General features: G+C 45.0%; 1 protein-coding gene across 1 annotated transcript in view; it reads right to left on the bottom strand.

Moving 5' to 3' along the window:
- LOC147725517 (uncharacterized) overlaps window positions 1-24335 on the bottom strand; it is a 575714-nt gene that overhangs the window by 306236 nt on the left and 245143 nt on the right. The window contains exon 2 of the mRNA XM_086964208.1: window positions 19077-19220. Within this exon, the coding sequence (XP_086820334.1) occupies window positions 19077-19220 (144 nt within the window). The remainder of the gene's footprint in view (window positions 1-19076; window positions 19221-24335) is intronic.

Here is a 24335-nt window from a genome sequence, read left to right as displayed (position 1 = left end):
GCGTTGAGGCTTGCCCGCCGGTCTCCAGCCATCCAGCCATTCTCGTGCCACCTCGGGGTTGTCGAAGAACCATGTCCTCCCCTCAGCCACTATCCGCAGTTTGGCGGGGAAGAGCATTGAATAGGGCAGACCCCTATCTCGTAGCGTCTTCTTGACTTCATTGAAGGATTTTCGACGCCTGGCCACCTCGGCTGTGTAGTCTGGGAAGAACGCCAGCGTGGAGTTCAAGATTTTCACCGGTGGCGCCACCCTGGCCGCCTGCAAAATGGCGTCCCTGTCCCTAAAGTTGAAGAGTCTGGCCAGCACCGGTCTTGGCGTGGCCCCTGGTTTGGCCGTACCCCCCGGGATTCGATGTGCCCTCTCGATGGAGAAGAAGGCGGACAGGCCTTTAGGCTGCAGTTTGGTCTTAATGAGGTCTTCGATGTACAGGTCCATGGCCCCCTTCCCCTCCGATTCCGGAAGGCCTAGGATGCGGACGTTATTTCTTCTCGAGCGCCCTTCCTGGTCATCCAATTTTTCTTGTAGTTGTTTAGTGGTCTTCTCCAGTCGCTCCATCGCCACCTGAAGATCTGACGTGTCTTCAATGAGGGATTTCGTGACGACCTCCACTTGCGACACCCTCTCCGACATTTTCTTAAAATCTGCTCGCAGCAGGTTCACCTCGGTGGAGATGGTGCCTACCGTCGCCTGGACGTCTGTGAGGGTTCTCATAATGGCTTCCAGTGTGACTTTCCCAGTGCCATTGGCGTCCGTGGAAGCACCGGCGGAAGCACCGGCGGAGTGTCGTCCAGGCCCCTGTGAGTGGCCGCTCTGGGCATAGGCAAATTTATCAAGCTTTGCTTGCGTCGTTGTCATGCTCCTCGTGTTTTTGCCCGTCATGTTGTTATGCTTGGGTCTACAGTGTCCGGTCTTTCAGTTGGCCCCAGCCCGGCCTCCTACCGTGTGAACCTTCCCCTTGGTGTTTGCCGTTGAGGCAGCCGGTAAAGGTTCGGATCGTGGCGTACCGCAGGGCCCAGGTCGTTCCCCGCCTGAAGTTCAGCCTTATAGTTGCTGCTGCTGAAGTCAGTAGAAGGGTTTTTTTGCTGTGTTTTGGCGATGTGTGCACTACTCGCACTCCGTTATGTAACCCTGCTCCACGTGGGCCGTGCCGCCGCCTTCAAGAGCTGCAATGGGTGGCTGGAGATTTGCGCCACCACGGTGTACTCGACCCTTCTGCCCAACGGTGGCCCAGAGTAATGTATAGAGCTGTGGGGGGACTGCGCCGACCCAGGCGTCCTCCGCCCTACCTTGCCGCGTGTGGCTGGGCGCTCGCCCGGCAGCGCAGATCCAGGATTGCTTCAACGCTGTGCGGGGTCTCGCCCGCCTTTGATGGTGTCAAAGTCTTGGCTCAGGGGGACCGGAGGTCGTTCCCAGAGGTAGCGTTAGTTGAGCGCTGCGGTGAGACTCGGCGCCGGGCGGGGAGGTGCGGGCGCCGGCTGAGGCTGACTTCTTCCGGCCGGGCAAGGTGAGCTTCCGGCCAGGCCTGCGCCCGTACTTTAGGCCGGTGCTGCTGAGCTGTCGTAGGCCTCGCCCCACCGCCGGCGGACGGAGCACTTCCCGGCGTCGGATTTGTGCCGGGGGCGGCTCTATGGGCGCCGCTTGGTTCCCGGAGCCGATTTCACCCCTTCGTGCAGGTCATTAGACGGATGTGCATGCGGATTATTGCACGGGCCGGTTTGCCTTGCGGAGCTCCCAAGTTAAGCTGCCGCCATGTTCGGCAGTTGGCCACGCCCCCTTTGATACAATTTTTTAAGAATTTATTCTCGATTGATTACAAGGCAGCCTCTAGGTATATTGTTAGTTTGGAAGATGAGGAGCTAACCTTCCGAGTAGGTTCTCTTTCTTGAAAGTGGCAGCACATGCTCATTATTCAATGTGTACCCTCTGAAGCCTGTCTTTGCTAATTTAATATTTTATACTGTAGTTACATCTTGTCGAGTTCTCTTTTTATACTGTATTTTTAACTAACAAAATGTATGATGCATTTGTTTGATGCTCGATTAGAAATCAATTTTGTTATGATTTGTTCTATTTTCTATTGTCTACCCTCTTATTCGACCCATGTATTATAGGCTGTGATTTTTGGATTTGTGCTTTTATGGATATTGATTGTATCCGAATAAAGATTTTGAAATGAAATGATAGAATGATGTGTATAAGGTGTAGAGAAATGATTTACAGGGTAGTTGCTTACTTGCTTTCAGGTCAACAGAGGCTTTGCAGAATGTCAAAACAAAAAAAGAAAAGGGGAAATGACAACAGCCATTTCAATTGAATTGATTGGAGACTATTGTTCTGTCTGGCCAAATGTTGTGTTTTTATTGACTAGCAGGTGAAAGTGGCCTTGCCGAATGTTCTCGCGAGGGGGTGGGCATTGGGTCCAAACATCTGACCGTCTCCTGCCCCAGTGAAAGAAAGAACTGTAAGTCCTGCTGGGCTCAGAGACTGCTGCTGCCACATGATGCACCAACAACAAGAAGTGGATTCCTTTGCGTCATCTGAGGAGGGTGCCCTTGCAAGCAGCACTGCCACAATCTAGCACGACCACAATGGGAGGATTCAGTCAACACTGGCAACTACTGAGCGACAACACAGCCCCGATCAACTAGATACGACAAAAAACTTTGAGAAACACTTAAAGGATTTGGGTATGATTTTCGTGCAAACACCGGAAGCACACGCAGCCAGGGGAAGGGCAGCCCTAACTGACCCAATGTCAGATGCCCCCTTATTTTTCCAAAGAACCTTTGCATACATGGATTACACTTCCTGCTAATGGAATAAAGATTGCAGAAATTCAGGGACACGCCGAAGAACAGACTGTAGTGACGAACTTCAGAACTGATTAAATAAGCGACACAGAAAGAAAACTGCTAATAAAGGAAAAGTTAATCTTGGTGACCCAACCAACGCTGGGATTCAAGAAATTACCCCTCGGAATCACTAACTGATAAGTTCTGGAGCCCTTGTCAGCCACTGTGATGGTGAAGGAAAGTCCCTCGTCAACATCTGCAATTTACATATCAGCATTTTGTACAACAAACACCGTATTTGAATTAAGAGCGCGATAACACCTCAGGTCATTAATGTGGCCTAGAGCAAAGTTTGCCAAAGCATAAAATGGAGGTGTGAGACAGAAGCCAGAGATAAATACTGTACTGGCTGCACAGACAGAATTAACTAGCAGAGTTTCAAAAGAAAAATGTGTTCAGACACGTTTCTGCTTTGAGAACAGTACTATCCATTATTGCCATTTAACATGTATTAAGAGCATCATTCTCCTGTGCAAAGTCCCAACAATAGTAAAAGGGAATGAGAAGTGCATGCCCATCACTAAAACCTTTTGTATGAGAAGGTGCCATCCAGATTATAAATGTTTCTCATAAGAAAATGTATGTTTTCAAATTGTTTGAGTTGTTTAAAATGGGATTATTGGTTGAAACCAGGGTTAAAAAAAACAGACTGTCCGAAGAGAAAAATGCGAACCCTTATTTCACCCTTTTTGGAATCATCCTTTATGTTTTGTCCTTTGAAGAATGGTATTTTGTGAGGTTATTTTGTGACATGCTTGTTCAAAGAGAAGCCTGTTGGCAGATATGCGCACGTTTCTCTGGACCTTTGTAACGTGAGGCAAGCCAGAAGTAGAAGGTGGGATTGTGCTCACTCGAGGGATAATATTCCAGTCTCTGACTTAGGATGTAAGGAAGGTGGGCACTGTGAATAAATGTCCTATCCACAGAGTGAATAATGGGGGTTTTGGACTTACATACTGAGAAAATGGTTAGCTGCAAGTGATGGATGTTCTGTCAATTATGGAACTAGTGCTTTTAAGTTTCAGAAGAAATGGCTTTAAAGCTGGACCATATAATTGATCAGCCTTTCCAATGTATGGTAATGCACAATGTCAAGTGTAGAAAGCACTAATCTGTCATTTATTCCCATATGTTGTTATTGAGGTTCAAAAGAAGCTTGTTAACCATTAAACCTGTGCAGTTACACATTTGTGGTCAAGTACATAAGTGTCGGGTGCCCAAATCCCTTTTCTAAATTAACGAACAGGTACTGTATGAAGTATGTGCTGGGCCTCATTTCCAAAAATGAGACAGCAGTAGTGTTTCTTGGATGGCACAGGTCTGGAATCCCAATCCTTTAATTCGCGTATGCCCCCTCCTGGAGTTCTAACTGCCCACAAAACTCAATCCTTAGTCAAATGTTTTATCATTGGTAAGAAGGAACCCTAGTATCCTCGTTCACAATGAACTTTCCAATTCAAATTGCTTGTATCTGTAATCACTCTTTTGCTTTCAGTTAATTTCCATATCAATTGTGCTTTTTCATAAAATATATGCTTGCATAAAACTACAATTATATGTATGCTCCTACCTAGCACTCCCTTATCCTAGTGTGTCTAGGGTGGGTGAATCTGCCAGAAGCCCTTTAGGGTGATCTAACTCCCCAGTTATCTGTGGGAATGTTTAATCTTGGAGCCTTTCTGGGTGTTGAGCTGGGGACCCTCCTTCTCAGGACATAAACAACATTCAGCTGAGCTGGAACTTCGGCATGGGGCAACTCCGCCAGTGTCAGTGAAATGCTTCTCTAACTCGACAAAGGAGCGATGTCCTTCATATAATAAATTTCACCCATGTTGCCATGCTAACGTCCTAGTTAGGCCATCATTCTTGACTCTATCCCGACAAAGCAGTCGGCGGGCGAACAATAACAACAACACCATTTTGCACAGTGAACTGTAGATTTCGTACAGAATGTGCAAGGTTCTGATTATATGCCTCCTATAAAATGCATAAATATAAGCAGAAGTCATTTCAGAGAATATTATCGAAACAGGCATGCTAGCAGATTGTGTCAAATGTTACCGTTCAGAAAGAATATCAACTTTAATTGTGAGCATGTAAAATGGTAGTGTACTGGACATAACTGTATACGTGCCTGTGTATGAAACAATACATAGAGGTCCCTGAGTTCCAGTTTGGGTGAGCCAGGCCTGCATGGCAAAAACAGAAGAGGTAGATGAATACCCCTGTCCCTCCCAGGAAAAACTGGTTTATTCCTGCATTCCTGTAAGTTGGGTGAGACACACTGGAGAGAGGAGAGCCAAGCTTCCCCTGTACACAAAAGGTGGTCTTTGATTCAGTGAGAGGTCTCAAGGAAGGGGGTCTCTGCACATATCAGGAAGGAGATGGGTCTGAAAAGAAAATCAAAGAATAGGGCTAGGGCCCTGGGCTAACCATTAGATACGCATCACTATGGCTGGCATCCAAGAATGATCTCAAGTCACTCCCATGGACTGTGTTGTGGGACTACCAGATTTGGGGCCACTCCTGCTGTGACAGACCGCTTTGAAGAGGAAGAAGAGAGCAGAGGAGTGGGCACTTCAAAAGAAGCAGACCTTTAACATCAACTTCAAAAACTTAAGACACTAAATCACATTTGATGTCTGGAAATGGACTATAAGAAGAGGTGCTTGAGACGCGACCAAATGTCATCTGTCAGGCAGCCTGATGGGCTGTGTGAGGAAGGGAAGCTCTGTAAGACTTCAGCCTGTGATCAGGATTGGGGGCCAAGGCCTGCTAGTCTTCCTACTGGGTGAGGTGGACATCACCCAGTGAATCCAAGACCACCTGTCCTGGAAGTTGGAACACACGCCTGCTTGCAAAGACCAGTGTGCCATGTGAGAAGGAGGAGAGCATTGGGGGGAAAAGAGGTTCGTTGAGGAGCCCTGTTGAATGGATTCCCATTGCGAGATGTTAGGAAACAGCTGCTACACTGATAGGGTTGTTGCCTGAGTGCAGGATGAAGTCGACAATCCTCGTATTCCAACAGAGGGCTGTCGTGAGGTTAGCCGTGTGCATCAAGGCACCTAACAGCTTGGAGCCTGTGCATAGTGAGTAGCCGTGACCCTGTATCCAAGAAGGGGCCATGGTATAAATATTGCTATGCAGTGAAGGCCGTAGCCCTTGAGTCGTGGTGAACCTTGACCCTGTATGCAAGGAAGGGCTGTTGCGTGAATATTTCCGTGCTGTGACGACCATAGCCCTTGTGCTGGGGTGGGCTGTGACCCCTGTATGCCAGGAGCCACCTCAGAGGACTTCACTGTGTCGAGTGTAGTGGAACCCTATACAGGGAAGATATGGTGACTCCGTATGCCAGAGGGGGTCACCGGGAGCCTGTCTATGTGCTGACTTGATCTACCATTCCTACCAGAGAAGTGAGTCCACCGTGGGAGCACTGGCATTGTCACCAAAGTGAGGGACCTGCTTCAGGGTCACTGCATCACCCAACAGGACAGATAGAACACTTACCTGAAAGTAGCTGCAAAAAACCTATGTTCGCTTCGGTGGCGCTATCGCATGTGATGAACTCCGTCTGCTGACTGCTGACTGCTGACTGCAGCCTGCCTGGGCCGCTTGCAGCAAACTCACTTGAATCAGCTGCTCAGGGACTCTTGATGCTCCAAGCCTGGAGGTGTGGGTAAGACTGGTTTTGGGTCAGTCGGCCCTGGGGGAACTTGCTTGCAAGTTAGCGCTGCGGAGCTGGAACACTGGTGGATTTAAAATAGAATCAGTGTGGACTCTTGAGACTCACATTACTAGAGGGTCTTGCCCTGGATGTTTCCTATAGTGAATAGGAAATAACCACTATCGCTAGGAGGGAGTTTGACATGGGGGACCGCCTAAAGAAAAACTAGAGCCCTCACTTCGGGGGTGCTGTGTGGTATTTTTCCTTTGTGTGGGTAGCGGTAGAAAGGAAGTACTTCTCTTTTTTCATAAAAGTGGGCATTTGGCTGGACAATTATTTATTGCTGCTGCAGAGCCCATTAGCCCATTTTAAGTTATGAGTCTGTGGTCACTCCCTTGTATCCAAAGTCCCTCCCCCTAGAGGAGCCTTGGACTGCTCGGACCATGCTAACCCCAAGTGTCAAGTACTGAACGGGTACTTGGCCCATTTCGTCAGGATCCATAGTAGAATGAACCTGGCACTTCATAAGTAGAAGGCTTCAAACCCCATGGTTAGGCCCTGTAACCCCGCTTGCCCATGGCCCTCTGAAAAAGGGTCTGACACCCTCTATTATTGAAAAGGAGGGATTCTGTAACTTGGCAACAAACAGCTTCTATGACTACAGGCTCCTGTACTTGATACTTGTTGAACTGCTAGCATGGACCCCTTGGGGTAGCTATTATTCCTTATTTTAGGGAGCGTTTCAGAGGGAATGACCCACCTGTGTCAGTACCCATGTATTACTTCTCACAGATAATTGCCCAGTTTTTGATCAATATGAATCATGTCTTTCATGGCATATGACTAGTGAGCAGCTGAGTGATGTATATATTCTATATCTTTTGGGTGTTTTATCCTTCAAGTATCAACTAGGCCCAAGTATGCGAGTCATCTGGCAAACAGTCCTACATGGAGCAAACTTCATTTCATCCCCAACCAGTAGGGGGCCATATTGCTTCACCGTTTTGGAGCACGTGCTGCATGAAACCTCCTCTCTCTATGTGCATAGACCCCTGCCAGGGAGATCATACTCCCTACAAGCAGCCTACTAGATAGGCGATTATGACCCTTTATCAGATATAGATTCCTGCAGGTTAAAATCTATGTTGGGCCGTTAGTATGTCATCCCCTCTGGTTTTGTTTTTTTCTGAGGGCGCTTATTGTGTGAGAAAAATTGTGAAGGAATCCTCAACATGTCTACAGAAAGCAGAAGTCTATTGGATGAAATAGCTGTCCCTTTAATGGCCCTCAAGTCCTTCATTCATTAGCTATGGTTGATTAGCTCCCTTTTATTAAACAAAATGCCCCCTTATATTGTTAACCATTTGAAAGGTCTTTAAGAAAGGGTTCCTCTCTTACCATGATGTGGGTCCTTACTTATGCTTGATCCTGGGATTCACTTCCAAGTCATTTCTATACTGCTTCTTCTTTTCCTTTGCCCTCTTAACATCCATCCTCCAAACTCTCCTCAGCAGGGAGTTTCATCTCAGGATTCACTGAATTTATTTACTGCTGAGGAGATATAGTTTAAGGCACTGGCTGAAACATGTCGACCAACTGATGGGTGTAGGAGGTAGTAACTCGCCTCCCTTAAACATCCCCAAGCCTTATTTTAACCGCTGACAGGGGCCCAGTTATTAAAATTTAATTTACCCTCGGGTACTGGGACCCTCGCCAAGCCGTTTTAACTCACACTTCACTTTACACCTCACACTGCACTCTCAGTAAAATACCAGCTCCGCTGTCATCAGGCGTCGCAGCACACCCGGGACACATTAGGTGTCACTGGGTGGGCCCGATGAAGAAGCATGCCACCAACTAGGTTGGTGGGTGAGGGCTTCATGAACTCACCAACGAGGTGCCCATGACAAATCTAATCAGAGTCCTAACAATATTGGTCATATTTAAGCTAGTCTCTTTTGACAACAAGGAAAGAATGCCTGCAGCCCACGGCACATAGTCCTGCCCGTGGGACTGCAGAGGCATGTGAACCCACCACTCTCAGATGCTCTCAATCTGCGGCTAGCGTGCCGCTAGGCAGCACATGTGTACGGGATGAGCATGTGCACTGCTGAAGGGAGCCTGCCTGCTTGGAGCGAGTAGGAGGAGACCACCACTGTGCTTTCCCCCAGCTCGCCTTCTGGGGGGGGTGGTGGTGGGAGTTCTCAACACAACCCAGTCAACTGCGTTTTCGGGAGGGGGTAGACCATCAATGCACTGCAGTGCACAGCCCCACCTAGTGGCAAAAGACCTACAGGTCGACGACACCGCAGAGAGAGACTGCGGAACAAGGTCAAAGGTTATGGGGGCACAGGCCAAGCATCTCCAGGGTGGCCAGGACACCACTACACCCGCATACAGTGCCAGTCATGGTGGATGACATGCAGGCAGGATAAGCCCATGGGGCTGATAATGGTCCCAATGCGGCAGCTGCCAGAACACCACGAGCTTCCACTCGGCCGTAGGAGTACTGGTTACACTTTCCCCCAGGTAGAACATTTGGGTGGGGCGGCGCAAGAGCTACTTTGGGGCCAGAAGGAGAAGGGCAATAAAGTAGAGGTCAGTGCTGCAGCATTTTGTTCTGGTAGAGATATACAACCTGTTTCAACACTTCCCAGATACGGGGAGGTTGGCAACTACGACGTGGCGATAACCACCCTCAATGCACAAATTGACCACCATATAAACCTCAATTTTGAACGGTTTAAGTTATTCCAAGCCCAGTAGAGGAAGGAGAATTTTATGAATATTTTCTACACCTGTCCGAGGGCCTTGGCCAGCACCAGTACGGATGATAACCAGCAAAAGGAAACCAGGGCACAAATAATACAAGAATGCAGATCAGTCAACTTGAGGAAACTTATCCTTAGGCAACCGGGATCAAACTGAAGGACATGATCATTCTTGTCCGTACATATGACATGTCCAGTAGCACTAAACAGAGGGGTCAGACCGGCCGCCAGTACGAACTTGCGCCATTTAGTTCTGAAACAGTTGATGCCATTCACAAAAGGCCCCCATCGCAAAAGGGGAGGCTAGGCCTGCCAGACTTGGATACCTCATGCAGGAACTGTGGGGATGGAACCACACGCCTTGGAGAAGTTCCGGCAGCACAGCGCACATGCTCAGCATGCAACAAGCCCAAACTTTTCGTAAGGGGCTGCAGGAGCATCAAATAGGGACTCTGAGCCCATGGAAGGAGGCGACCAACTGGGGCTGTGCGCCACCTGACCATAGGTGAACACACTCGGCCAACAGGCAAGGGTGAAGAATGGTGGTGAGAAGGGGAACTGGACGAGAAGGACCCTGAGGAGTAAGAGACATTCCTCATCTCATATAGTTTTACAGGAACCTGTGGGCAGCACCCTCAACCAGTCTGCAAGGTAACCATCACCTGCTGCACCATACAAGCCCTTATCTCCACAGGGGCCTCCGTCAAACTGTTGAATCACCAGCAATATCTGCTAGTACGCCCACAACCGTACTGCACCAACATCACTAAGTATCTGCTCTAGTCTTTATAGAATATTATTACTACATGCACAGAATGCTGTATCCTTATGTTCTATCTTTGCCTGTGATTCTGAGTTCTGTTCCACTGCAGTTACTGGTTGCCTTTGTGGTGGAGAGTCCGCTCTTGTCTCTTCGCATGATCTCAATAAAGGACTTCCTGTTTACTTCATGAATGCAGTACCCCTTATTTACAACAATCTTTGGCTCCGATTTTCATAACCCACGTGCAGCTGAGCATCATCCATCAATCAGTAAAAACTTAAAGACCGGACAAGAGGATTCTTCAACTCCCTGCCGAGACTTAAGAATGAAATACGGAGTGCACACAATGAGCAAATGGACATTCTAACCAAAGGTGAGCCTGTGCTACGCTCCGTGCTATTCTCCTACTTTGATGGGTGTTGTTCGCATTAAGTCTTGGCCTTCATTGTAAGTAAGTCGTTGTTGTCAGCACGATTTACATATTTATGGCAGGCAGCGGCAAGCAACGTATAGTCTGTGAAGTGCGACATTAGGTGGTTAAGTTCAGTGAACTACGCTCTCAAGCGACGCTAACTATAAGATTAGAAACGCTTGAGCTCATCACTGGCAGGTACTCACCGTTAACTGCAGCGGAGATCTGTCTTCTCCAACTCCCTTTGTCCTTGTGATGACACCACATAGTGTTCAGACAAGTTGGTGAAGTGGCCATCTTGACGTTCTACTACTACCTCAGTCTTCGTATTCTCTTGGTGAGAAGTCAGCTCTGCGAACTGAGCTCTTCCATCCCTACGTCGCTGACGTCATCGCGCTGATCTTAGCGGCCATTTTGAGTTATTTCTACAGTTACCATGGTAACATACAACAGCTCTGTATCCAGTCAACAAGTACTTCTCACGGAATCGTTTTGGCAAATCAATTTCATCGGCGATGCACACATCTTAGTGTATCTAGTACGTGTGGTGTTTTAGCAGCACAGTTTCAACATATTTTCTATTTATCATTTGAACAAGAAGAAGACAAACGTAGTAATAGACACAAAGCCCGGTTCACAGTTAATGTTCAGGACATATCTTTAATGGTTGACACTGGCTCAAGGTACACTATAATTCCTAACAATTTGTTCCAAAAACAGTGGGGTGCCAGACCACTTCTTCCAAAAGACATTTCTCCTGGGGGCTACCAAGGGGAGTCTATAGACAGATTAGGTTACTTTGAGGCACAAATCACATTCTCCCATAGACACATTCAAGGCAAAGTTTATGTGTCTGTATCTGACCTGCCATCCTTGGATGGGTCCATCAGTACGACATTGGAATAATTGTCAATCCCCGTTCTACTCCACAGGTCATGATCATTGAGGATGGACACTTAGACAAAATCCTCGCTGAGGCTAAAAGTGTATTTAGAGAAGGTTTAGGTCAACTTAAAGGATATTCTCATCAAATCATATTGAAAAAAGGTTCAATTCCAGTACAACACAAAGTTATGCATGTTCCTATTGTTGTCAAAGACGTTAAAGGGGCTTATTCAGGTCATGCTAGCAACCGGAGTTCTAGAACCTGTAGAGGCTTCCCCATAGATTTCTCCCATTGTCGTCACCAAGAAGTCGGGCGGAAAACTCTGCTTCTGTGTGGACTTGAGGTCTTCAAATCAATGTGTGGTCGTGGACACCTTTCCCCTTCCCAACATTTCAGAATGAGTTACTACTCTGAAAGGTGCCAAAGTGTTCTCTAAACTAGACCTTAGGAGTGCATACCACCAAATCAAATTACACAAAGACTCAAAGCACTTGACTGCTTTTATCACACCTTAGGGTACATCCCAGTTCACACGTCTCTCTTTTGGCCTTAATTCTGCGGCCAGTGTTTTCCAGATAATGGTGTCCAACATTTTTGAGGGGGTGGGTAACACTATCTATTTTCAAGATGACATTTTAGTTTATGGACAGTCAGTTGAGCAACATAACACCACTCTCAAGATAGTTCTAGACAGACTGTCTTCAGCGGGTCTCACTCTCCGTAAAGAAAAGTGTAAGTTTTTAGTCGATCAAATTGACTACTTATGTTACACCATCAGTGCTGCTGGGGTGAAACCGAAAAGAGATTTAGGTCATGCCATTCATTCAGCACCTCAACCCAAAGACAAGGACCGATTACGTTCTTTTATGGGTTTAATTGAGTATTACCCACAGTTTGTTAAAACAAATTTGGACAAAACATCATTCATGAGGTCGTTACTTAAACGAGGGGTGAGCTTTTCATGGAGTGTTCAACAACAGGAATGTTTTGAAAATATCAAAAAATAAATCTGTAATGCTAAGGTTTTATCGCCTTTCGATGTACATAACAAGTCTGTTCCAACAGTGGATGCGAGTGCTACTGGCCTTGGAGCTATGCTTTCCCAGCTCAAAGGTGGGTCTGAATACACAGTTGTCTTTGCGTCTAGGACAGTATTTCCCAAACTGGGGTCCGTGGACCCCCAGGGGTCCGTGACACATTCTCTGGGGGTCCGTAGGCAACACTTTTAAAAGCACAGAAAAGTTTCTTGTATAATTAGCAGCTTTCCAGCAACAATAAAAGTGTCAAGATCATGCCAGTGATTAATGTGCCTGCTGGAGCGTGAGGAGAGTTTTGTTCAGTGGCAGCTTTGACTTAACTAATGTAGCACAGAGGGTTAATGTGCCTACTGCAGAGAACGTGTAACATGCATTTTAAAACGCAGTATTTTATGTGCATAGGTTCGTGGTTACTGCTTTTGTCACAGAGATTCTTTCGTTACTGTGCACTTCACAAGTGACAATTGTAATGTAGCAGAGGGACCTGTAAACTGTCGTCAAAGAGCTGCTTGTAAACTGCATGGTACCAGTTAGTAACTTAAGCTTTTCCCCAGTTATTCATTATCCTGATGCTGCTAAAAAAGTTTCATTGGGAGGAAATACATTTTTAATGTTAGTCAGTGCTAGCCACCGTGTTATGTTCGGAATCCTGAGTTTGTGCTTTTCCAGACCAAGCACTCTTTAAACATTTTATATACACACTGATTTACATGTATGATTAAATTTCTCCTTATGTGTGTGATGTAAAGTGCTCTGGCATCCTACAATGGTATGATAGATGCTATAAAACAAATGAAATGCATGTGACAGAGGGGCTATTACTTCAATATAAAATACTAAGGGCCAGTTGTATGATCAGTTTTTACATGTGCGAACCGGTTTGCGAACCGTTTGCGCATGCAAAAACCTATTGGGCCATGTACATTGCCTATTTCGCGAGTCGCAATTTGTTTGCGACTCGCTAAATACGTTTTGCAACTTGGTATTTGGAAGGGGCATTTCCTTCCAAATAGCGAGTCTCAAAACCATGTACAAATGTTTTGCGGTCGCAAAACATTCGAAATTAGCACCTACTTCAAGTAGATGGTAATGCATTTGCAAATGGGAAGGGGTCCTTCGGGGACCCCTTACCCTTTGCAAATGCATGCAAAATTATTTTTTAAGGGCAGGCAGTGGTCCCAGGGACCTCTGCCTGCTCTTAGAAAATGAAACGAAAAAAAGTTGCTTGGGGGTCCCCGGCTTCCAGTGGCGACTCAATGGGGGTCCTCAGGAGTCAAAAGTTTGGGAACCACTGGTCTAGGACATTAATTGATGCTGAAAAAAATTATTCAGTTATCGAAAGAGAAGCGTTGGCTGCTTCCTGGGCTGTGGAGTATTTCAGGACATACTTGTGGGGCATGAAGTTCCTTTTAAGAACAGATCATAAACCACTACTCAAAATTCTTTCTTCAGGGGGCACTGGTAAAGGGTCAGCTAGACTTGCTAAACTTGCTTCAAAACTCAAGAGTTCCAATATTCCATTGAATACATCCAGGGGTGGAAGAATGTACAAGATGATTGTCTTTCTAGAATGTCTCTAGATTGGCATACTACTCTCGATCCACGTGTTTCTGAATATACTGATGACATTGCTGTTGCTTCTATTGAGGATGCTGTGTTTGTTGGGGAGGGTGCTTTCGAGGCTGGTGACTGGGAATGTGAAATGAATGCTGATCACACCCTTCAAGAAGTTATCAAACTTCTTAGACTTGGTTCTAGGAGAGAGAGAGTTGTGTTCCAGTATCGGTCAGACCCTATGTCAAAGTTCTTGATGATCTTTCTTTTATCAATAACCGCATTTTGGTCAAGGATGAAAAATTCATACCTCCTTTTGGTCTCAGGGATAAACTTGAAGCCTTAGCACATGAGGGCCATCTGGGCCAGACTCTTACACAACGTCGGCTCAAGAACCATTTCTGGCAGCCAGGAAGGGATTCTCATGTAGTTGAGTGGGTGGAGAATTGATCTATTTGCAGAGAAGGTGAGAAAAGGCTCAAAGTGGGCCCAAAATCTGCTGATGCACATATACAGAATCCGGGTTCATCTTGGCACAGCATTTGTCTAGATTTTATTGTCCCTATGGGTGAACTACATGAAAAGGACAGATTTGCCATTGTAGTAGTTGACATTTATTCTAAATGGTTAGTTGTTGAATTCACTAACAATGTTATCACTGAGAGTACTATTACGAGCTTAGGTAATCTGTTTAAGGATGAGGGTATTCCTTCGGTCATTATCACAGACAATGGCCCAAAACGTACCTCCAAGGAGATGCAAACATTTCTAAAGAGTTGTGGTGTCTCTCACCATCGTACCTGACTCTACACCCCTCATGGCAATGGAATATGTGACAGAGCCAACAAAGTAGTCAAAGGTATTATACAAATGGCCTCTGCAAATGGATCTGTTGTGTGTAAAATGGTTAATGAAATGCTATGGGCCTATCGCACTACTCCCTTAATTGATGGTCAGCTTTCTCCATTTCAACTTATGAGAGGGCGAGCTCCTGGCTTGAAACTTGTACCTGCTTGGATGAAACAAGTTGTTACTCTACAAACTAAAGGTTCGTCGTGCCTTCTTCTACAAGGCGTCATCTCCTTTCATGTTGGGTGACCTTGTCAAAGTTAAGTGGTAGAGTGGGGAAAGGGTTGTCTAAATTCAAGGGGCCCTTTACTGTCAAGAAAGTACTTGATCATTGTGTGATTCTTAATAATAGTGAATGGTGGAATTTCAGACGAGTGGCGTTATACAGAAGGGGTGTTATAACTTCTGCTAAGAATAAGCCCTCTTCTGCTCTTAGCAGTACTGGTTATTTGCTAGCTCATACACCTATCGAGACCATATCTTTAGGTCCGACAGGTGAAGCTCATGACGTGGGGAGTGGTGATGCTCCTATGTCTGAAAATCGCTCTACGCAGATGTCAAATTTTCCTGCTGATGGTATGGTTCTTAATCGTGCTCCAAGACATCGCAGACCACCAACCTATTTCCAAGATTTTGTCTGCTAAAAATGTATATTGTAGAAATTTTCATCTGTTAAGAGTACTTACTAGATTTTAATGCTTAATTTTCTTTTGCTTATTGTGTTTTTGTTTTATTTTTTTGTGTATGTTTTTAGTTGTTTAACAATAGAAAGGAAGAAGATGTGTAGTACCTAAGTATCCGCTCTAGTCTTTATAGAATACTATTACTTCATGCACAGAATGCGTTATCCTTAAGTTCTATGTTTGCCTGTGCTTCTGGGGTCTGTTCCACAGCAGTTACTGGTTGCCTCCATGGTGGAGAGTCTGCTCTTGTCTCTTCGCATGATCTCAATAAAGGACTTCCTGTTTAATTTATGAATGCAGAATCCCTTATTTACAACAATCACCTCCTCAACCAATTCCCAGAGCTGTTCAGAGGGTCGGGTGCCGAAAAGGGGCACCAGTCAAACTCCACATTGACAAGATAATCCAGGAAACAGCGATCCAACACCGACGAGTGCCAATTCACCTGCGAGCTCAGGTCAAAGCAGGGCTGGAGAAGGAGTCAACGGCTGGACGTCATTGAAAAGGTCTCAGGGTCCACACCATGGGTATCACTCTGGTAAAACGTTACAAACCCAACTAGCTGGGGGTAATATGTCTCGGGGCAGACAGGAGGCTCCCCAACCAAGCTATAAGCAGAAAAAGTTGCATTGCCCCAACACTGGACGTCATAACTGATCTAAATGGAGCAAAATGAATTTCGAAGCTCGATTTGAATGCAGGATATCATCAACTGGTTCTACATCTGAACAGTCTTTACAGCACAAGATTCTCAACACATCTTGGGCTCCGAAGATATGAGAGAGTACCAGAAGATAATGCCGCAGTGGCAACAGGCCAATTGTACAGTGGAGAGGTTTATGAGGACACTGAATAAGGCTGTCCACATTGGGGTGGACCAAAATACGGACAGTGAGTGGGTACTACACCGATTCCAGAGCGTACATCGCAACACCCCTCACTACATGACACAGTACACCTCCATGCACTTGATGTTTCAAAGGCAAGTAAAGGACAGCATCCAGGCTGGTGTCCGGTTATGCTGGATGAAGCTGGCCACCAAATGAGATGACAGAGGACGAATGAAAGAGCCAGCCAGGCATGGCAAACCATGGAAAGGCGCCTGGAGTGGGGGACCGTGTCCTGGTGAGAGTCTGCCACCTCGGGTGGAAGTTCCTAACTCCATTTGAGAGGGGAGCATGGACAGTGACTGTGAACAATGATAACTGCCCAACGAGACCAGGAGGTGACTAACATGAAACATCTCATGGTTCAGATGACTGTGTCCCCTGATAGGGAGGAAGAAAAAGATGAGACTATATTGGTGACCAATGACATGCTAATATCGGAGGCAGAGAACGTGACTGTGACGGCTGGTTGCTTCAACACCTTCCAACCAAGGAGGGCAATCACCTCCTACAAGCTTAACAAGGCCAGAGGCAGCAATGTCGGAGGAGCCCACTGCCCCGCCGAGTGGGAGTTGCCACCAATACAAACTGAGGCCCAACCCGCTGTCACGATTCGCTCCCTATGTTCTCGTGTCAACTACCAGGGGGGCTGAACTGTGGGACTCTCCAGTGTTCTAATATGCTTCCTGACACTCCCCTGCATGCATATCTTGACTTCCAGCCATTTGGACACTATTTGGGAATTGACATCCATTCCCAATCCATGCCGGGTTTTGTGAAAGCCAGCCTGCTTAGACTTAAAGCCAGCCTACTCATGCCTGAAACTCCATTACCCAGAATTCCCTGCTCACTGCTTTGTCTCCACCCCTGCAGGCCAAGGATGGGTGGAGGAATTCAGCTCACCTGTGGCTGGCTGCTGCTAGCCTGCTCACACCAGCTGCATGTGATTACTGTGAGCTCTTTTAAGCCCCAGCTCCCTTCAGGTAAAGGTTGGTCTTTGTAGCTGTTTACCGGTGAGACCAATCCTTGGTTCCAGAGTTCCCTGAGCTTTTGCTATTCTTGTTTCCAGTGTTTCCTGAGCTTTAATTATGCCTTGTTCCTGACCTGCTGCTGTTTTCCCTGTTCCTGAATTAGCACTGCCTGCAGTTCCACCCTGACCCCATAGCCTTATTATTCCTTGTTCCTGAACTGCAGCAGTTTACCTTTCCTGAATTAGCACTGCTTGCAGTGCTATCTTGTTTCCTGAGTTCCTGAGCTATAGTAATTCTTTGTTCCTGGGCTTAGCTATTTCGTGTTCCTGATTTTCACTGCTTGCAGTGCTCTCTTGACTCCTTGTTTCCCGAGCTGTAGCTATTTCCTGTTTCCTTGAACCAGTATTGCCTGCAGTGCTACCTTAACTCCTAAGCTCTAGTAAGTTTCCTGTTCCTGAACCAGCACTGTCTGCAGTGCTGCCTTGACTCCCGAGCCTTAGCTCACTTCTTGTTCCTGCCCCAGCACTGCCTTCTCTGCTACTTTGTTTTCTTGATTCCTTAACCTGCACTATTCTAGTATAGCCTTGTAGCCTCCCCTTCTGTATATCCGTTTCCAGTCCCTGCCTTGCTTCCCTTTTCCTTGGTTCCAGCTCTAGTCTGCTGGCTTTCTATTCTGCTGTCTTACTTTTGTTACCTTGTATGTTTGTTACCTGCTTTCTGCCAAGTGTGCCCTGTCATTTCCTTCCTTTCCTGTTAAGCACTCCTCCTTGCTAGCTCCTTGTCTATTGTGCTTGTGTTTAATTCTACCCCTTCACTGTTACTGCCTTGCGCGTTCCTGTTTGATCACCAGGATCCGTGGGCTCAGCTGACTACCTAGGTGGTGTTTCTTGTTCACTGTGAGTTTTGTCTTTGAGTTACATTTATAACATCACTATAGGTATAAGATCCACGGACCCTGCCTTTGCATGCATATCCTACATGTGGGTATTTGCAGTCAGTATCTGTAACAGCAATTGCGGGTAAGAAACTTACTGAGCTTCAGTTTTACCATGTGGCGCTCCTGAGTGCTTTACCCCACTCCTCCCTTTATTGTTAATGTTGTATTTTATATATCACGTGCACGTCCATCCTGGGTGTAGTTAGTCTGAATGCTAAATTGCCTTGTGAGTGCCCTTTCTTTCTGAGTCTTACCCATCTTGTTCACTTGTACAGGCTTCCCCTTTGGATCCCTCTTTCTCCTCTGACTCCATGTATGATCCTGGGCAGCACTGTACTCCTCCTTCTGTGTAAGTCTTCTACCCAGTTCCCAGTCCTTGTCTAAGTCTCTGACGGTGTTCCCCACATAGTCCCGGACAGTCCCTGACACCCGCCACCTAGCCACTGAGGCTTAATGGCATAGTATGTGCCCAGGTGGGGATGGTCTGAGCCACCCTGGCTTTTCAGTGAGTCCTGACGACAGCACGCCACCCTTGGCCGTGCGAGTCCGAGGTAATAAACAAATGGACTGAACCGCTTGTCGTTTAGTCCCAACCGTTTGGGGGGCGGGGGGAGTGTGTATGTGTGTGTGTTGTGCCTGTCTGTGTGCGTGTGTCATGGGACTGTGGTCTTTGCACCCGCAAATCTATGTAGTCCCACCGCCGGCCCTGAGCCCCAGCTTACCTTCCCCCAGTACAAACGCCTCATTTGCCATAGAAAAGAGGTAACTGTTCTCTCAAAGACACACAGAAGTTAGGCCAACTAAACTTACCATTACTGTAGAATGTTCCTGTTGAACATGGTGTGCACAGAGAGATGTTCACCGCACTGCAGTTGCCTTCTACCGTTGGAACTGGGGATGTGGCGTTGATGGTGGATGACGGCTCAGTAGTGGTCAGCTGGCAAACAACCAGACCTGAAAGGAAACCTGTACGTTAGTTCTGAAATATAGAGCCATAACCCTCCTCCTCTCCTCCACACATTTATGCATGCAGCAGTCCAAACACATTTGAATTTGTAGCGTCTATGCAGATGCACAGACGACAGTATGTTATTTATCACCATTGAGGTGTGGGGGGAAAGGTCTTATCTCAAAGGCGAAGCCTCGATTTGGTCCTAATGCTGCTCCCTAAAATGATAACAGGTGGCATCTGTAGATTTGCATATATGGTTTATGACAAGCCCTTTTTCGTGTGTCTTAGTTTTAAAAACAAGCATTTTACTGGAATCTCTGTACAATGTGTTAAAACTGTGTTGTCCAATAAAAATCACACTCAGAAGGCTCATGAGGCTTAAGAGATGTTTCTTCTAAAAATCCCACTCAGCAGGCTCATGAGGCTTAAGAGATGTTTCTTCTAAAAATCACAGTCAGCAGGCTCATGAAGCTTAAGAGATGTTTCTTCTAAAAATCAGACTCCGCAGGCTCATGAGGCTTAAGAGATGTTTCTTCTAAAAATCAGACTTGGCAGGCTCATGAGGCTTAAGAGATGTTTCTTTTAAAAACCACACTCAGCAGTCTCATGAGGCTTAAGAGATGTTTTTAAAAAAAAATCACACTCAGCAGTCTCATGAGGCTTAAGAGATGTTTCTTCTAAAAATCACACTCAGCAGTCTCATGAGGCTTAAGAGATGTTTCTTCTAAAAATCACACTCAGCAGGCTCACACTCAGCAGGCTCATAAGGCTTAAGAGATGTTTCTTCTAAAAATCACACTCAGCAGGCTCATGAGGCTTAAGAGATGTTTCTTCTAAAAATCACAGTCAGCAGGCTCATGAGGCTTAAGAGATGTTTCTTTTAAAAATCACACTCAGCAGTCTCATGAGGCTTAAGAGATGTTTCTTCTAAAAATCACACTCAGCAGGCTCATGAGGCTTAAGAGATGTTTCTTCTAAAAATCACAGTCAGCAGGCTCATGAAGCTTAAGAGATGTTTCTTCTAAAAATCAGACTCCGCAGGCTCATGAGGCTTAAGAGATGTTTCTTCTAAAAATCAGACTTGGCAGGCTCATGAGGCTTAAGAGATGTTTCTTTTAAAAACCACACTCAGCAGTCTCATGAGGCTTAAGAGATGTTTTTAAAAAAAAATCACACTCAGCAGTCTCATGAGGCTTAAGAGATGTTTCTTCTAAAAATCACACTCAGCAGTCTCATGAGGCTTAAGAGATGTTTCTTCTAAAAATCACACTCAGCAGGCTCACACTCAGCAGGCTCATAAGGCTTAAGAGATGTTTCTTCTAAAAATCACACTCAGCAGGCTCATGAGGCTTAAGAGATGTTTCTTCTAAAAATCACAGTCAGCAGGCTCATGAGGCTTAAGAGATGTTTCTTTTAAAAATCACACTCAGCAGTCTCATGAGGCTTAAGAGATGTTTCTTCTAAAAATCACACTCAGCAGGCTCATGAGGCTTAAGAGATGTTTCTTCTAAAAATCAGACTTGGCAGGCTCATGAGGCTTAAGAGATGTTTCTTTTAAAAATCACACTCAGCAGGCTCATGAGGCTTAAGAGATGTTTCTTCTAAAAATCACAGTCAGCAGTCTCATGAGGCTTAAGAGATGTTTCTTCTAAAAATCACACTCAGCAGGCTCACACTCAGCAGGCTCATAAGGCTTAAGAGATGTTTCTTCTAAAAATCACACTCAGCAGGCTCATGAGGCTTAAGAGATGTTTCTTCTAAAAATCACAGTCAGCAGGCTCATGAGGCTTAAGAGATGTTTCTTTTAAAAATCACACTCAGCAGTCTCATGAGGCTTAAGAGATGTTTCTTCTAAAAATCAGACTCAGCAGGCTCATGAGGCTTAAGAGATGTTTCTTCTAAAAATCACACTCAGCAGGCTCATGAGGCTTAAGAGATGTTTCTCCTGTAAAGTAGTGTATCGTTCAATAAGCGGGGAATTTGCGGTATTCTCACATTATGCAGTATGGCAAGATTAGGGCAAATGGTCTTTTCACTGCAGAATACGTTTATTAATTCACTTGACCCTAATGACGTTTTATTGTGGCACAATTTTAGGACTGGAATTAGCGAAGACCTGTTCTTTCATTGCATTTCATAAATAAATGCATATAAAGAGGATTAATTGCAGGGCATCCTGTATTAAGGCCTAACAACACTATTAACGGGAATATGGTGACAAAATAATTGTAAAATAAATGTGCGGGTGCTTTCTTAAATTGGATGACAACCCCGGAAAATGTTACTTAAACATTATAGTCTAGAGTTTAGGTATTTGTTTTTTATTATTTTGTTCTGAAGATGCGGCTCTAGTGAGGACCTATGTTGTGCTAAGGAGTATATTCATCTCTTGAAGTGAAAGTTTTTCAAGCTGCTGTCAAGAATTTACAGCGGCATCACACAAGCCCACCATCAACCTTTCAGGGGTACCTCAGCCCTTAAAGGCCCCCTATTCAGCTTAGGACCAATGAAATTTGGGGGGAGGGGGTGTTACTTCGCGTTAGCCACTGGCAGTGTTCAGCTAATAACCTACATATCTATTGGCTTATGTTTACGTGTACCTGTAGCGGCTGCTGCCCTGTGTGCCTGTATCGGTTGCCCTGTGCGCTGCCTGCTGTGCAGTGCCCAGGGTTGTATGTCTATCGCACTCATATTCTTTGAGAATACTTGTGTGTAGGTTGTTCTCGTAATTATGTTTCTCAGTCGTCTGTTTTGGACATGTACTGTCTTTGTGTTTTTTTTATCTATTTCTATTCTTTTGCTTTCCCATCATTGACCTTTTCTCTTCCTTCTCTTTTTTCTTGCCTCTATTTTTCTTCTATCTTTTCTTTCTCTTTCCCTTTTCTTCTCTCATATCGCTCCTTGTTTCCTTTGCCTCTTTTCTTACTTTTTCCTTTAGACTTTTTCCTTTATGGACTCAGTAAGCATACTATCGCTTTATATTTCCTCTCAGCTTTATCTTCCGTGTTACTATTTGGAATGTTAAAAGATTAAATAATCTGATTAAGAGGCAATGGGTATTGTCCCACCTCGCCAGACTTAAAACTGATGTTGCCCTTATTCAGGAATCTCATCTCTCAGAGTCTGAAGCTTTAAAACTTAAGCGTTGTTGGGTGGGCCATGTTTTCTTTTCTCCCACTACTGATAAGAAAAATTGAGTTTTGGTTTTGTTTCACAAAAAGTTAAATGTTTTTACAGTTTCCCAGGATTGTGATACTCATGGTCATTGGTTAATTGTCAAATTGCTCATTGATAAAATACCCCTTGTGATTTTCAATGTTTATGCTCCCACTGGAGTTGATAAGTTCTTCTGGCCTTCCATTTCTGATAAATTAGCTACCCTTACAGATGAATATATCATTTTTGGTGGTGACTGCAATCAAATTTATGACCCTATCCTCGATCGACACTCAAAGGTTAGATTTTCACCGTCCAGGATGCATTCCCAATTCACCAAAGCCATTCAGAACAATGCATTAGTAGATATTTGGAGATTATGTAATCCTGACCTTAGAGAGTATAGTTTCTATTCTCCCTCCCATAATCCCCAATCACGCGTTGATTATATTTTTCTCAGCAAATCCTTAACTCAACATGCTATCCCCTCTGACATTGGTTCCATCTTAATCTCAGATCATGCTCCCGTACTCGTTGATATTGACCTCATCCCCTTTTCTCCCCATTCTGGCAGATGGAGATTTAACAATGATTTACTCCTCAACCCCATTTTCTGTACAGAATTCACTAAGTTTACCTCTGAATTCTTTCTACCTAATCACACTCCCGAATCCCCCTACTTCATGGTATGGGACTCCTTTAAAGCAGCCTCTAGAGGTTTTATCATTAACTTTGCGTCGCAAAAGAAAAAACTTAGAGAGGCTCAATCTACTCAATTACTTTCCAAGATTAAACAATTAGAACTCGTTTATCACTCCTCTAATACTGAATCCTCTCTCAAAGATCTCATTGATGCCAACATTTATTTTAATAAATTTACCACTGATGCAGACTCGAATCTTTTATTGAAATGTAATTCACGATTTTACTGTGGTCAAAATAAGAAGGGGAAATTACTTGCTAATTATTTGAAAATTGGAAAAGAACGAACGAAAATTGGATTGATTAAAACCTCTACTGGTGATTCTCTGTTTAAAGACAGAGATATTCTTAATGAATGTCACTTTTTATAAAACTCTCTACACCCCGGAAAATGTTCCTACTTCAGCTGATCTCCTTTCCTATTTTCAATCTTTTCCCTCTCCTCCTTTGACCCATGTAGATTTTGGTTCTTTAGATCTTGATATCTCGCTTACGGAAATTTCCCAAGCCGTCTCAAAACTGCGTCATGGTAAGGCCCCCGGCCCAGACGGGTTCACTATTGAATTCTCTGACCAAAACTTTTACTTTTATTTCAATCCTTTCTTGATTCCGGTCTATCGAGCGCTCTTTTCAACAAGCTTTAATTTGTTTAATTCCTAAAGATGACAAGGATCACTCTTTATGCAAGAACTATCGACCCATCTCCTTGGTTAATACCGATTACAGAATCTTGGCTAAGATTCTGGCTCTTAGGATGGACCCTCTTTTACCCGATTTAATCGGTCTTGAACAATCTGGTTTTGTTAAAGGCAGTCTTTCTTCTGACAACTCACAAATCTTTTTCGACATTCTTAGTAAAGCATCCTCTCTAGACCTTTCTCTAGCTGCTATTTCTCTTGACGCTGAGAAAGCTTTCGACAGGATTAGTTGGGACTTTGTTTCAGGCTCTCATTTGGGCATGTTTCCCTCCCAAATTCCTCTTATTTCTTTACTTTATTCTGGTCCTCAAGTGTCGATCTTTGTTAATGGTATGGTTTCTGACAACTTTGCCCTCCAAAGAGGTGTTCGACAAGGCTGTCTACTGTCTCCTTTATTATTTGTTTTAGCTTTGGAACCTTTTCTTACCAAAATTCCCCTGGATAATTCCATCTCTGGTTTCCATTTTGATTTTCAACAAGTAAAACTTTCGGTTTATGCAGATGACATTCTTTTTTTATTGCTCAGACCCACTCTCTTCTCTTCCTTCTTTTCTTCAACAA

The sequence above is a fragment of the Lissotriton vulgaris genome, chromosome 3_2 (assembly GCF_964263255.1).
Source record: "Lissotriton vulgaris chromosome 3_2, aLisVul1.2, whole genome shotgun sequence".
NCBI lineage: Eukaryota > Metazoa > Chordata > Amphibia > Caudata > Salamandridae > Lissotriton > Lissotriton vulgaris.
This window is presented reverse-complemented; position numbering and strand designations above follow the sequence as displayed.